The 13,122-nt window shown below is 48.0% G+C and overlaps 1 protein-coding gene across 1 annotated transcript in view; it reads left to right on the forward strand.

The window, feature by feature from the left end:
• The window catches only part of HDLBP (high density lipoprotein binding protein), a 93,661-nt gene extending 80,795 nt beyond the window's left edge, over positions 1 to 12,866 (forward strand). The window contains exons 19-28 of the mRNA XM_075340857.1: positions 2,231 to 2,449; positions 2,543 to 2,687; positions 2,771 to 2,919; positions 3,031 to 3,135; positions 3,222 to 3,356; positions 3,532 to 3,675; positions 10,564 to 10,743; positions 11,161 to 11,277; positions 11,397 to 11,531; positions 11,661 to 12,866. Of these exons, the coding sequence (XP_075196972.1) occupies positions 2,231 to 2,449; positions 2,543 to 2,687; positions 2,771 to 2,919; positions 3,031 to 3,135; positions 3,222 to 3,356; positions 3,532 to 3,675; positions 10,564 to 10,743; positions 11,161 to 11,277; positions 11,397 to 11,531; positions 11,661 to 11,795 (1,464 nt within the window). The 3' untranslated portion in view covers positions 11,796 to 12,866. The remainder of the gene's footprint in view (positions 1 to 2,230; positions 2,450 to 2,542; positions 2,688 to 2,770; positions 2,920 to 3,030; positions 3,136 to 3,221; positions 3,357 to 3,531; positions 3,676 to 10,563; positions 10,744 to 11,160; positions 11,278 to 11,396; positions 11,532 to 11,660) is intronic.
• Positions 12,867 to 13,122: the final 256 nt, after the last annotated feature.

Raw genomic sequence — 13,122 nt, forward strand, 5'->3', positions numbered from 1 at the left:
TGCACCTCTCTTTTTGTGCTAACCACAGGTCGGCGTAAGGGCCTCTCTGCTTCTAAGCCGACCTTAGCCCGTTGGATTAGGTCGACCATTTCGGATGCCTACCAGTGTTCTCAGGTGCCTCCCCCGCCGGGGATCAAGGCACACTCGACCAGAGCTGTCGGTGCCTCTTGGGCATTCAGGCACCAGGCTACGGCTCAGCAAGTCTGTCAGGCTGCCACTTGGACTAGCCTGCATACCTTTTCCAAGCACTACCAAGTGCATGCTCATGCTTCGGCAGATGCGAGCTTGGGCAGACGCATCCTTCAGGCGGCTGTCGCCCATTTGTGAAGTTAGGCTCCGCCTACTTCTTAGTTTTTATGTTTATTCCCACCCATGGACTGCTTTGAGACGTCCCATTGTCTGGGTCTCCCATAGGAACGATAAAGAAAAAGAGAATTTTGTTTACTTACCGTAAATTCTTTTTCTTATAGTTCCGTATTGGGAGACCCAGCACCCTCCCTGTTGCCTGTTGGCAGTTTCTTGTTCCGCGTGTTATCACCGGCTGTTGTCGTGGACAGAGTCTCCGGTTGTTCCGGTTCTTGCTCTGTTTTTACTTGTGGGTGGCTATTCCCCTTCAGCTTTTGCACTAAACTGGCTAGATCTGGTTCTCCAGGGGGTGTATAAGCTCAGGGGGAGGAGCTACACTTTTGAGTGTAGTACTTTGTGTGTCCTCCGGAGGCAGAAGCTATACACCCCATTGTCTGGGTCTCCCAATACGGAACTATAAGAAAAAGAATTTACGGTAAGTAAACAAAATTCTCTTTTTTATAATTAGGAAACCACTCTATAGTCACTATAGAGTTGCACCCAATCTAGTTAAGGACATTAACCTCTCATAGAATGTGAGTTGGACAGGTGCATGTGAGCATGTGCAGTAGGGAGCTCCACCACCTCCCTTCATGTGTAGGAAGATCTGATCCAGTGGGTATTCTTATACTGAAGATATCAGGGGCACTGCAATAAGAAGCTGCTTAACCTGCTGTCCAGCCTTTCTGAAGGGCTCAGTGGCTGAATATAACCTATGCCGTGTACTGTCAAAGTATATCAAGGTAATAGCAAAGAGCTTCCTACTGCACGTACTCTTGGCACCTGTTCTAGTATCTCCGCTTCTGAAGCAGGACCACATCTCTCCCCAACCACTTGGTATTCTATTGCTTGACAATTCGGACAAAAGGCATTGTTTTGCTGTTTACCCTAAGGGTATGTGCCTGCAATCAGGACCCACCATGTCCAGAATGCGGGGCTGCGAGTCTCCTCCACAGGACACCGCAGCTGCTTGTGCCCATGATCAAGGCACGGGCAATTTCGGTCTTTCTCTTCTGTTCTCCCTGCAGAGAACACTTGCGGCTCAGCAGCAATAAATCGACATACTTGTGGCTTGGAAAGCCGAACCGCATGTCAGTTTACGCTGCGAGCACAGTGCAAATGTGATTTCTAGAAATTCCATACACTGTGCTTGTACTGTACATCACAGCTTTTTGGACGCAGATGAAACATGCTGTGTCAAACACTGTGAACCCTTATCATAGGCACGCACCCGAACAGTGCACGCTGGCAATCCAGCCAGCTTCAGTGCAGCGCTTACAGCCTCTACTGGAGAGCGCATGTAATCACAGGCCATTGCTGACTGACTGCAGAGGTGGCAGGTAACCTAGTCAATAAGCAATTAACAAAATTAAAAATCATATTTTTTTTTTTTTTTTTGAGCATGAAGGGAATTTTTATTGACCAGTAAATTGCAAAGTTGCTTATTTTTACAAACATTTTGCAGTTCTCATCATCCTTAAATGGGTAGGCTTTTAACATTATAGTGATTACCTCCCTAGACACACAAATGTGCTTTGCTATGTAAAGGTATTGAGGACATTGACATTTTCTTTTAGTTTTGCTGCTTTCCCCAGCGACACTCTTAAAGCTGTAATGATAATATAAGAAGAAGCCATCTGCAGTACTACTACTTGCTTGCAACTTTCTGCTCATCAGGATAGGTGACCTGGGTAATAGTGTTGTCAGGTATATAGACAACTGTATGTTGTAAGCCATAGTGATCTCCTGATTCAGGCAGCCATTCAGCACAGACTTGTCACCTGCTAGCTATTTAATATTTGGCCTTCTTCAGAAACATTTGATCAGGCTTTCAGTTGCCTACCAAGCTACAAGCTATTAGTTTCTTTTTCGTTTTCTTTTTAAGGATAACATAGTTGAGGACACCATGTCTGTGGATCCTAAGCACCACCGTCACTTTGTAATCAGACGAGGACAAGTGCTGCGGGATATAGCAGAAGAATATGGTGGGGTGACTGTTAGCTTCCCACGCTCCGGTGTGCAGAGTGATCGTGTTACTTTGAAGGGTGCAAAGGAGTGTGTTGAGGCCGCCAAAAAACGGATCCTGGACATCATTGAAGATTTGGTGAGAGGATACATAATTGCTTTTGGTTTTGTTTAAAAAGAGGTATGGTAGCATTACTGATGATTCTGACAATTTCTAAAATCTGTGCTTTAGGAGGCTCAGGTCACCATTGAGTGCATGATTCCTCAACGATTCCATCGATCTATTATGGGTCCTAAAGGTTCTCGTATCCAGCAGATAACAAGAGAGCATGGTGTACAGATTAAGTTCCCTGACCGTGAAGAGAATCCTCAGGCAGGTAAGGAAACCTCTTAGTTCAGATAATCGTGGTGGTTGGGTAAAGAAACCATGCCTGTATGATAAGATGTTCCTCTCCATCAGCTCAAAATGCTGAGTCACCCACCCAGGAGAATGGAGAAGAAGGAGCTGAAAATAAAGTTGCTGTAGACCCAGGCTCCCCTAAGAAATGTGACATTATCATCATCTCTGGACGCAAGGAGCGGTGTGACTCTGCTAGCGAAGCCCTAAAGGTTTGTGATGCTCTATGTATGATTAAGTAGAAAATATAGGCTGCGTTCGTTAATATTGATGTTGTTGATAATCACAGAAATTGATAAATGTGGCTAATTTTATGTCTTTAGGCTCTTGTTCCAGTCAGCATTGAGGTGGAGGTCCCATATGATCTCCATCGTTACATCATTGGGCAGAAAGGGACAGGCATCCGCAAGATGATGGATGAGTTTGAGGCAAGTTATTTCAGCCTTCATTTTGAGTAGATCATTAATTAGCTTAAAAATCAAAATATTACATGTAGTTATGTCATGTACATTAGGTCAATATCCAAGTGCCAGCCCCAGAGCTGCAGTGTGATATAATAACCATCACGGGGCTTTCTACTTGCCTGGATCGCGCCAAAGGTGGTCTTCTTGATAGAGTGAAGGAGCTGCAGGCTGAGCAGGAGGACAGGGTGAGTAAAGCTTAGATTGATTGGCTTCATATGGATTTCAAAGTGGCCCGTTGTCCTTTTTAGTTGCTCTTTAGAAGGTGCAGGAGAAACTTCAATAAAGGGTGGTATTTGGATTGTGTTATTTTGTCTGATCAAGGGTGTTTTGTTTTTTTTTGTTTTGTTTTTATTTTTAAAGGCATTGAGAAGCTTTAAGTTGGTCATCTCTGTAGATCCCAAGTATCACCCAAAAATTATTGGCCGCAAAGGTGCAGTTATCAGTCAGATTCGCACCGAGCATGATGTCAACATCCAATTTCCCGATAAGAATGATGAAAATCAGGTAAATTTGACTAAATTTGTTTTATTTTTTATTTGCTACTGAAATGTAGAATTTCAGCTGCTATGTACAAGCGAACTTTAGACAATCCACAGGTGTTGGAAGTATCAATTGATACATTGTTTTGCACCTTGTGCTTTTTTGTTTCCCCACTTTTCATACATACAAAAATATACATGTGCAGGATTCATTTCTTTGTCGCTCCATTGGGAGACCCAGACAATTGGGTGTATAGGCTATGCCTCCGGAGGCCGCACAAAGTATTACACTAAAAGTGTAAAGCCCCTCCCCTTCTGCCTATACACCCCCCGTGCTCCCACGGGCTCCTCAGTTTTTTGCTTTGTGCGAAGGAGGCAGACATGCACGCAAGCTCCACAGCTTAGTCAGCAGCAGCTGCTGACTATGTCGGATGGAAGAAAAGAGGGCCCTTAACAGGGCCCCCAGCATGCTCCCTTCTCACCCCACTCTTGTCGGCGGTGTTGTTAAGGTTGAGGTATCCATTGCGGGTACAGAGGCTGGAGCCCACATGCTGTTTTCCTTCCCCATCCCCCTTAGAGCTCTGGGTGAAGTGGGATCCTAATCGGTCTCCAGGCACTGAGACCGTGCTCCATCCACAGCTCCTGAGGACTCTGCTGGATAGGAGCCGAGTATCGTTCAGGGACATGGCCCTGCTACTTTGAGGTACTCTGTGTCCCCGTGGGGACCGCGCACAGCAACACTCCAGCCTTGCTGGGTGTGCTAGTGCACCGGGGACCGCGGCGCTGACTGCGTTTGTGCCATTACACACTGCAGCGTCGCTGAGTGTGTTAGTGTATGGGGACTGCCGCGCTGACCGCCGCTGCCATGGTTATCACTGCGGCGCGGCTGGGACTGTTAGTGCGCCGGGGACTTCCGCGCCGACCGCGCTTATACGGCGGCCGCGCTTATAACTCGAGTCCCCGGCTTTTGCGGCCTAGTCTCTTTTTCTTCCCGCCCCCAGCCCTGCCAGTCAGGGGAAGGGCGGGACGCTGTACAGGACGGCAGCACTGAGGGCTGGAGCATGCTTTGCATACTCCACCCCCCTCACTGTGCACAGTGGGGCACCAGCTCCCGCACTTTCTGGGTCACGCCAACGGCTCCCTCCTCTCCTCAGGACGCCGGCAGCCATTCCTGTCAGCTCCTCTGACGCTGCAGAGGGGAGACAAGCTCTGGGGGACCCAGGCAGGGATTCTGGTGGCCACACAACCGCTTTAAGCGGGCGGTAAGCAGCACCTGAGGTGCTGGCCCCACTTGTGCAGAAGTGTAATTATAGATTATATGTTTATAGGCTATACTTTACACTGTATGGTGCACGGTTGATTTCTGGCTATATACCCTATTGTGTTGCTCAGGGGAGACAACAGCATGGCGCCCACAAGAGGCAGGGGTGCCAAAACACAGGCTTACTATGCTGCCTGCGCCGCATGTACGACCTCGCTACCAGCAGGTTCCACTGACCCTCAGTGCACTGCTCGGCCCCTGTGGCACTTGCTCAGCCGGAGCCTCTGCTAAGGGGGGCCCAGGGGGAACCACCAGCTAACACTGTCCAGGTGACAGGGACGGAGTTTGCAGTTTTTACTGACAGACTTTCTGAGACTATGGCTAAGATTCTAGAAGCTTTGCAGTCCAGACCGGTATCTCAGACCATGGGCACTGTGGAATCATTGCCCCCTGGTTCCCCTCAGTTGGAACAACAATGTTCCCCCGGGGTGTCTCATAGATCCCAGGGTGAGGTCTCTGACACGGACCGCAGCCCCAGACCGCCTAAGCGAGCTCGCTGGGAAATCCCCTCGACCTCATCACATTGTTCAGGGTCTCAGAGGGAGGACTCTCTGTATGATGAAGCGGAGGTAGCTGATCAGGATTCTGATCCTGAGGCCGCTCTCAACCTTGATACTCCTGATGGTGACGCCATAGTGAATGATCTTATCGCGTCCATACATCAAATGTTGGATATTTCTCCCTCGGCTCCTCCAGTGGAGGAGTCAGCCTCTCAAAGATGGGGCTTCGCTCAAGGATGCCACTGACAGACAGATGGAGCTCTGGTTGAAATCCATCTATGAAGCTATCGGCGCGTCTGTTGCTCCAGCATTCGCAGCCGTATGGGCACTCCAAGCTATTGCAGCGGGTCAAGCGCAAATTGACGCACTCACACGTACGTCTGCGCCGCAAGTGGCGTCCATAACTTCTCAAACGTCGGCATTTGCGTCCTACGCTATTAATGCTGTCCCGGACTCTGCGAGCCGTACGGCGGTTGCAGCCGACAATTCGGTGGCAATACGCAGGGCCTTGTGGCTACGGGAATGGAAGGCAGATTCGGCTTCCAAAAAGTGCTTAACCGGTTTGCCATTTTCTAGCGACCATTTGTTTGGTGAGAGGCTGGATGAAATCATCAAACAATCCAAGGGAAAGGAAACATCCTTACCCCAGGCCAAACCAAAATTACCCCAACAGAGGAGGGGACAGTCGAGGTTTCGGTCCTTTCAGAGTGCGAGCAGGTCCCAATTCTCCTCGTACAAAAGGCCTCAGAAGGATCAGAGGAACTCCGATCCATGGCGGTCTAAGTCACGCCCTAAAAAGACCGCCGGAGGTGCCGCTACCAAGGCGGCTTCCTCATGACTTACGGCCTCCTCACACCGCATCCTCGGTCGGTGGCAGGCTCTCCCGCTTTTCCGACATTTGGCTGCCACAGGTAAAAGACCGTTGGGTGAGAGACATTCTGTCTCACGGTTACAGGATAGAGTTCAGCTCTCGTCCTCCGACTCGATTTTTCAGAACATCTCCGCCTCCCGAGCGAGCCGATGCTCTTCTGCAGGCGCTGGGCACTCTGAAGACAGAAGGAGTGGTGGTCCCTGTTCCTCTTCAGCAACAGGGTCACGGTTTTTACTCCAACCTGTTTGTGGTTCCAAAGAATGACGGGTCTTTCCGTCCTGTCCTGGACCTAAAACTGCTCAACAAACATGTAAAGGCCAGGCGGTTCCGGATGGAATCCCTCCGCTCCGTCATCGCCTCAATGTCCCAAGGAGATTTCCTTGCATCGATCGATATCAAAGATGCTTATCTCCACGTACCGATTGCTCCAGAACATCAGCGCTTCCTGCGCTTCGCCATAGGAGACGAACACCTTCAGTTCGTGGCACTGCCGTTCGGCCTGGCGACAGCCCCACGGGTCTTCACCAAGGTCATGGCTGCAGTAGTTGCGGTCCTCCACTCTCAGGGTCACTCGGTGATCCCTTACTTAGGAGATCTGCTGGTCAAGGCTCCCTCTCAAGAGGCATGCCAGCACAGCCTCACCGCTACTCTGGAGACTCTCCAGAGTTTCGGGTGGATCATCAATTTTCCAAAGTCAAATCTGACACCGGCCCAATCGCTGACATATCTTGGCATGGAGTTTCATACCCTCTCAGCGATAGTGAAGCTTCCGCTGAACAAGCAGCGTTCACTACAGACGGGGGTGCAATCTCTCCTTCAAGGTCAGTCACACCCCTTGAGGCGCCTCATGCACTTCCTGGGGAAGATGGTGGCAGCAATGGAGGCAGTCCCTTTCGCGCAGTTTCACCTGCGTCCTCTTCAATGGGACATCCTACGCAAATGGGACAGGAAGCCGACGTCCCTCGACAGGAACGTCTCCCTCTCTCAGGCAACCAAAGCTTCCCTTTGGTGGTGGTTTCATCCCACTTCATTATCGAAGGGGAAATCCTTCCTACCCCCATCCTGGGCGGTGGTCACGACGGACGCGAGTCTGTCAGGGTGGGGAGCAGTTTTTCTCCACCACAGGGCTCAGGGTACGTGGACTCGGCAAGAGTCCTCACTTCCGATCAATGTTCTGGAGATCAGGGCAGTGTATCTAGCCCTAAAAGCGTTCCAGCAGTGGCTGGAAGACAAGCCGATCCGAATTCAGTCGGACAACTCCACAGCGGTGGCTTACATCAACCACCAAGGAGGAACACGCAGTCGGCAAGCCTTCCAGGAAGTCCGGCGGATTTTGATGTGGGTGGAAGCCACGGCCTCCACCATCTCCGCAGTTCACATCCCGGGCGTGGAAAACTGGGAAGCAGATTTTCTCAGTCGCCAGGGCATGGACGCAGGGGGAATGGTCCCTTCACCCGGACGTGTTTCAGGAGATCTGTTGCCGCTGGGGGATGCCGGACGTCGACCTAATGGCGTCCCGGCACAACAACAAGGTCACGGCATTCATGGCACGTTCTCACGATCACAGAGCTCTGGCGGCAGACGCCTTAGTTCAGGATTGGTCGCAGTTTCAACTCCCTTATGTGTTTCCTCCGCTGGCACTGTTGCCCAGAGTGTTACGCAAGATCAGGGCCGACTGCCGCCGCGCCATCCTCGTCGCTCCAGACTGGCCGAGGAGGTCGTGGTACCCGGATCTGGGGCATCTCACGGTCGGCCAACCGTGGGCACTACCAGACCGACCAGACTTGCTGTCTCAAGGGCCGTTTTTCCATCTGAATTCTGCGGCCCTCAACCTGACTGTGTGGCCATTGAGTCCTGGATCTTGGCGTCTTCAGAATTATCTCAAGAGGTCATTGCCACTATGAGACAGGCTAGGAAACCAACGTCCGCCAAGATCTACCACAGGACGTGGAAAATATTCCTGTCATGGTGCTCTGATCAGGGTTTTTCTCCCTGGCCATTTGCCTTGCCCACTTTTCTGTCCTTTCTTCAGTCCGGATTGGCAAAGGGTTTGTCGCTTGGCTCCCTTAAGGGACAAGTCTCTGCGCTCTCTGTGTTTTTTCAGAAGCGCTTGGCCAGACTTCCACAGGTACGCACGTTCCTGCAGGGGGTTTGTCACATCGTCTCTCCTTACAAACGTCCGTTGGAACCCTGGGATCTGAACAGGGTGCTGATGGTTCTTCAGAAACCACCGTTCGAGCCAATGAGGGATATTTCTCTCGCACGCCTTTCGCAGAAAGTGGTTTTCCTAGTAGCAGTCACTTCACTTCGGAGAGTGTCTGAGCTAGCAGCATTGTCATGCAAAGCCCCTTTCCTGGTGTTTCACCAGGACAAGGTGGTTCTGTGTCCGGTTCCGGAATTTCTACCTAAGGTGGTATCCCCTTTTCATCTCAATCAGGATATCTCCTTACCCTCTTTTTGCCCTCATCCAATTCACCAATGTGAAAAGGATTTGCACTTGTTAGATCTGGTGAGAGCACTCAGACTCTACATTTCTCGTACGGCGCCCCTGCGCCGCTCGGATGCACTCTTTGTCCTTGTCGCTGGCCAGCGTAAAGGGTCACAGGCTTCCAAATCAACCCTGGCTCGGTGGATCAAAGAACCAATTCTCGAAGCTTACCGTTCTGCTGGGCTTCCGGTTCCCTCAGGGCTGAAGGCCCATTCTACCAGAGCCGTGGGTGCGTCCTGGGCTTTGAGGCACCAGGCTACGGCTCAGCAGGTGTGTCAGGCGGCTACCTGGTCGAGCCTGCACACTTTCACGAAACACTATCAGGTGCATACCTATGCTTCGGCGGATGCCAGCCTAGGTAGGCGAGTCCTTCAGGCGGCGGTTGCCCACCTGTAGGACGGAGCCGTTACGGCTCTATTATGAGGTATTATTTACCCACCCAGGGACTGCTTTTGGACGTCCCAATTGTCTGGGTCTCCCAATAGAGCGACAAAGAAGAAGGGAATTTTGTTCACTTACCGTAAATTCCTTTTCTTCTAGCTCCAATTGGGAGACCCAGCACCCGCCCCTGTTTTTTTGTGTACACATGTTGTTCATGTTGAATGGTTTCAGTTCTCCGATATTCCTTCGGATTGAATTTACTTTAAACCAGTTTATAATTTTTTTCCTCCTTCTTGCTTTTGCACCAAAACTGAGGAGCCCGTGGGAGCACGGGGGGTGTATAGGCAGAAGGGGAGGGGCTTTACACTTTTAGTGTAATACTTTGTGCGGCCTCCGGAGGCATAGCCTATACACCCAATTGTCTGGGTCTCCCAATTGGAGCTAGAAGAAAAGGAATTTACGGTAAGTAAACAAAATTCCCTTCTTTTGCTCCATATTGTTTTTACAAACCTTACTGCATATGTTTCACTTATGGGGGAAAAATATTTTTTTTTCTACCCATTAAACCGTAAAATACATACAGCACATGACTGATATCTGTGACCACTCACACACACACACTCCTCCCATCCTCTTCCTCCATTGTTCCTTGGGGCAATGAATTTCGTTGGCGAGGTTAATTCCGAACACTGATTAAAGTAGGCATGTCTCCATTTTTTTTTGGGTTTTGTTTTTAGTGGACAGTTGGTGAATGAAGTCATATGTGAAAAGTCACAATGAATGTCCATTATCTACCTGTAAAAGTATCTGCACATATGCCAAACAAAACTGATGTGTAACACCAGCATTACATCCCCAGCAATAAACTAATTTGTTGGGAAAACTGTTCAGTTTTCCTGCGGCAATACAGGAGAAACGTGGCATTACACAAGTGAGGCTAGAGGGTTGTCTGTGTACTACAATACAGACGCGATCTTTGCAGTCCTTCTTTGGCCAAGAGAATGGAGTTCTCCCTTCCTAAATCAGAATGAATGACTAAATTGTTAAATATATAAAAAATAAAAATGGATGTTATAAATTGTGGCAGGTTTGTTAGGACAGCCCCACCTATATACGAATGACTGACTAAATGGGGTGTATGCATGGTAAAGAAGACCAGCAGGCAGCATGTAATAAGTTTCCGATCTAGAGGAAATGAAGATCCTGTATAACTACAAATCCTGACATATATATTTTTTTCCCCAACATTTATTCCCTTTTCCTTTCCTTAAAATGTGATTTTTTTTTTTTTTTTTTTTTTTTTTTTTTAACGCCTTAAGTTAGTCACCTTGTCATTCTCAATCTATCATTAGGATCAGATCACCATCACTGGTTATGAGAAAAATACGGAGTCTGCTAAAGAGGCAATCATGCAAATTGTTGGGGACTTGGAGCAGATGGTGTCTGAAGACCTTACTTTGGATCACCGTGTCCATGCCCGGATTATTGGTGGAAGAGGCAAAGCCATACGCAAGATCATGGACGAGTTTAAGGTACATGTTTTGAGCAGATCTTAGATCTTCATTTTAGTCAAAATTGGATCCTATATGTCCTGTCCAATTGTGTGGTGATATTTTAAGGAGAATTCCTCAGTTGCACCCTAGTTCTATTAATGAGTGTAGGATGTTTCTCATTTTTCTGTATTACCAGTCACCTTATCCAATATCTAATAAAGTTCACAAGAAAATATAACCGACATGAGTCCTGCTCTGTCCAAAAAAACATTACCTTGAAATGTGTCTTGATTTAGGCCCAGTATATTAACCCTAGTAACCTTGCTGGTTTGATCACCTTATATTCTGATTGTATAGGATTTTTTTCTCATGTACAGTAGTTGGGTCTGTGACCAGAATTTGTTTGACTACCGTTACCAGTACACTTGAATAATTGAGCATCTTGCCTTTATGTAGGTGGACATTCGCTTTCCTCAGAGTGGAGCCCCTGACCCCAACCTTGTGACTGTGATGGGTAAACCTGAGGATGTGGACGAAGCCATTGATCATCTGCTGAATTTGGAGGAGGAATATGTATGCTCATTTCATCTTTGCTTTGTGGTTATGAACAAAATACTTTGTATTGTGATTGACAACAGTGTACAAGTCCATTAGTTGTAGGAATTGTAGAATTTATTTTTTTTAATTTGCAGATGTCTGATGTGGTAGAAAATGAAGTGATGCAGTCTTACATGAAGCCCCCCTCTCAGGACGAGAACAAGCCTCAGCCATCCAAGGGCTTTGTTGTACGTGATGCTCCATGGACAGCAGGAGGTGGCAGCGACAAGGTGAGCGTCTTATACATTAAGATACGCTGTGATCAAATTTCAAACTAAATCAACCCAGGATTATAGAAGGGCGGAAGTAAAAACTTTAAAAAACTTGTGTTTTTTGTTTTTTTTTTTTCTCTCCCTTAGGCTCCTGACATGACCAGTTCTGAGGATTTCCCCAGCTTTGGGGCTCCAGTGGCCCACAAGACTTCTCCATGGGGCCCAAAAAGACATGGTGGTGGAAAAGGCTTAATGCCTGCTGACATGTCTGCTTCCTGTTAACTCTCCTGTTGCTGTGTCTGAATCACTTGACCTGTCATCTCCTTATCTCCCTCTCCGCCCTTTTCCTCTGCCTTTCAGGATCCCACATACCAGTCACTGCTGCGCAGGGGTTTACTTGGCACTTCTGGTTCCTCACGAATGATAAAACATTGGTATTTCAGCGATAGTATAGAAAGAGCCTATAACTGCACCTGTCTGCCATAGTGATGCTAAGTGTTTCTATACACCATGAGCTATAGTAAAATACGTTGTACATACTGCCACAACAGCCTTTTGTTAGTTGCTAGATATCTGAAGTGATTTGTAGCTTCTGCTGATTTGCCAGAGCTACCACTCCGATTTTATGGTAGTATGTTTGTATCCATAGAATCCATTTGGAAATGTATAAACCATTTGTCCTTCTAGTTCTTCTGACCAAACTGTTAGGTGTGCAGCTGTACTTGGTAATATCATAAAATGTAACATGAATTGCTGTTTTAGACCGATTGGATTATTCAGACGGCTATTATCTGTCAGTCTAATGTCTAAGCTGCCATGGTTGTAATTGGCATCCTTTCCTGCCACAGAGCAGAATGTATTACGAAGTGCCCTGTAAACCTTTCACTGCCGGAGCCATTTAAGAGGGAAGGATATGCACAAAGGGGGGAGTGTTGAAGGCGTATTGACTTCCCCCTCCCCATCCTCTCATCTGGTTTTATGACATTTACAGCTAATCATGTTCCAGGCTGTGGAGAAGCCTAGAATTACACACCGGTGGCATCAGGATGGAATTGTACCCTCTGCTGCTAAAGAACAACCTTGCCATGAGCTAACGGAGTAATGAAATGGGTAAAAAAAGCCCACAACATCTCGATAGTCCTGTCACAGCCCTTTCTCTTGTCCCCTTACCTCTGATGCCGGGGGAAAGGGATCATACGTTCTTGTCCGGTTTGGGTGGGGGGTAACATTTAGTTCCAGGTTTTTTCCAGACCTCTCCTCAGCCCCCTTACTCCTTGGACATTTCTACTTACTGTGCCTCAGTATCAACTTCCTGTACACAAAGGTCAGGAAATAAACATCCTTTAAAAGCCAGACTCTTTTGTGTCCCTGTCTGAACATTAAAAATGGGGGGAGATCTTCAAGGCGGAAAGTGTATTTGCTAAAACATGGAGTAAGAAGTCTATTCTTGGTAATGTTATTTCTGTTACATTAGTCTGGAGAAGAACATGTCAAAGTATAATGTAGATTGGTGCATCTGTAAAGCGCTATGGAATTAATGGTGCTATTTAAGGGAATAAATTAAATACACTGAAAGTGTATCATAGCAGAAACCAGTCCCTTCAGGAAG

This window comes from Anomaloglossus baeobatrachus, chromosome 3 (genome assembly GCF_048569485.1).
Source record: "Anomaloglossus baeobatrachus isolate aAnoBae1 chromosome 3, aAnoBae1.hap1, whole genome shotgun sequence".
Lineage (NCBI taxonomy): Eukaryota > Metazoa > Chordata > Amphibia > Anura > Aromobatidae > Anomaloglossus > Anomaloglossus baeobatrachus.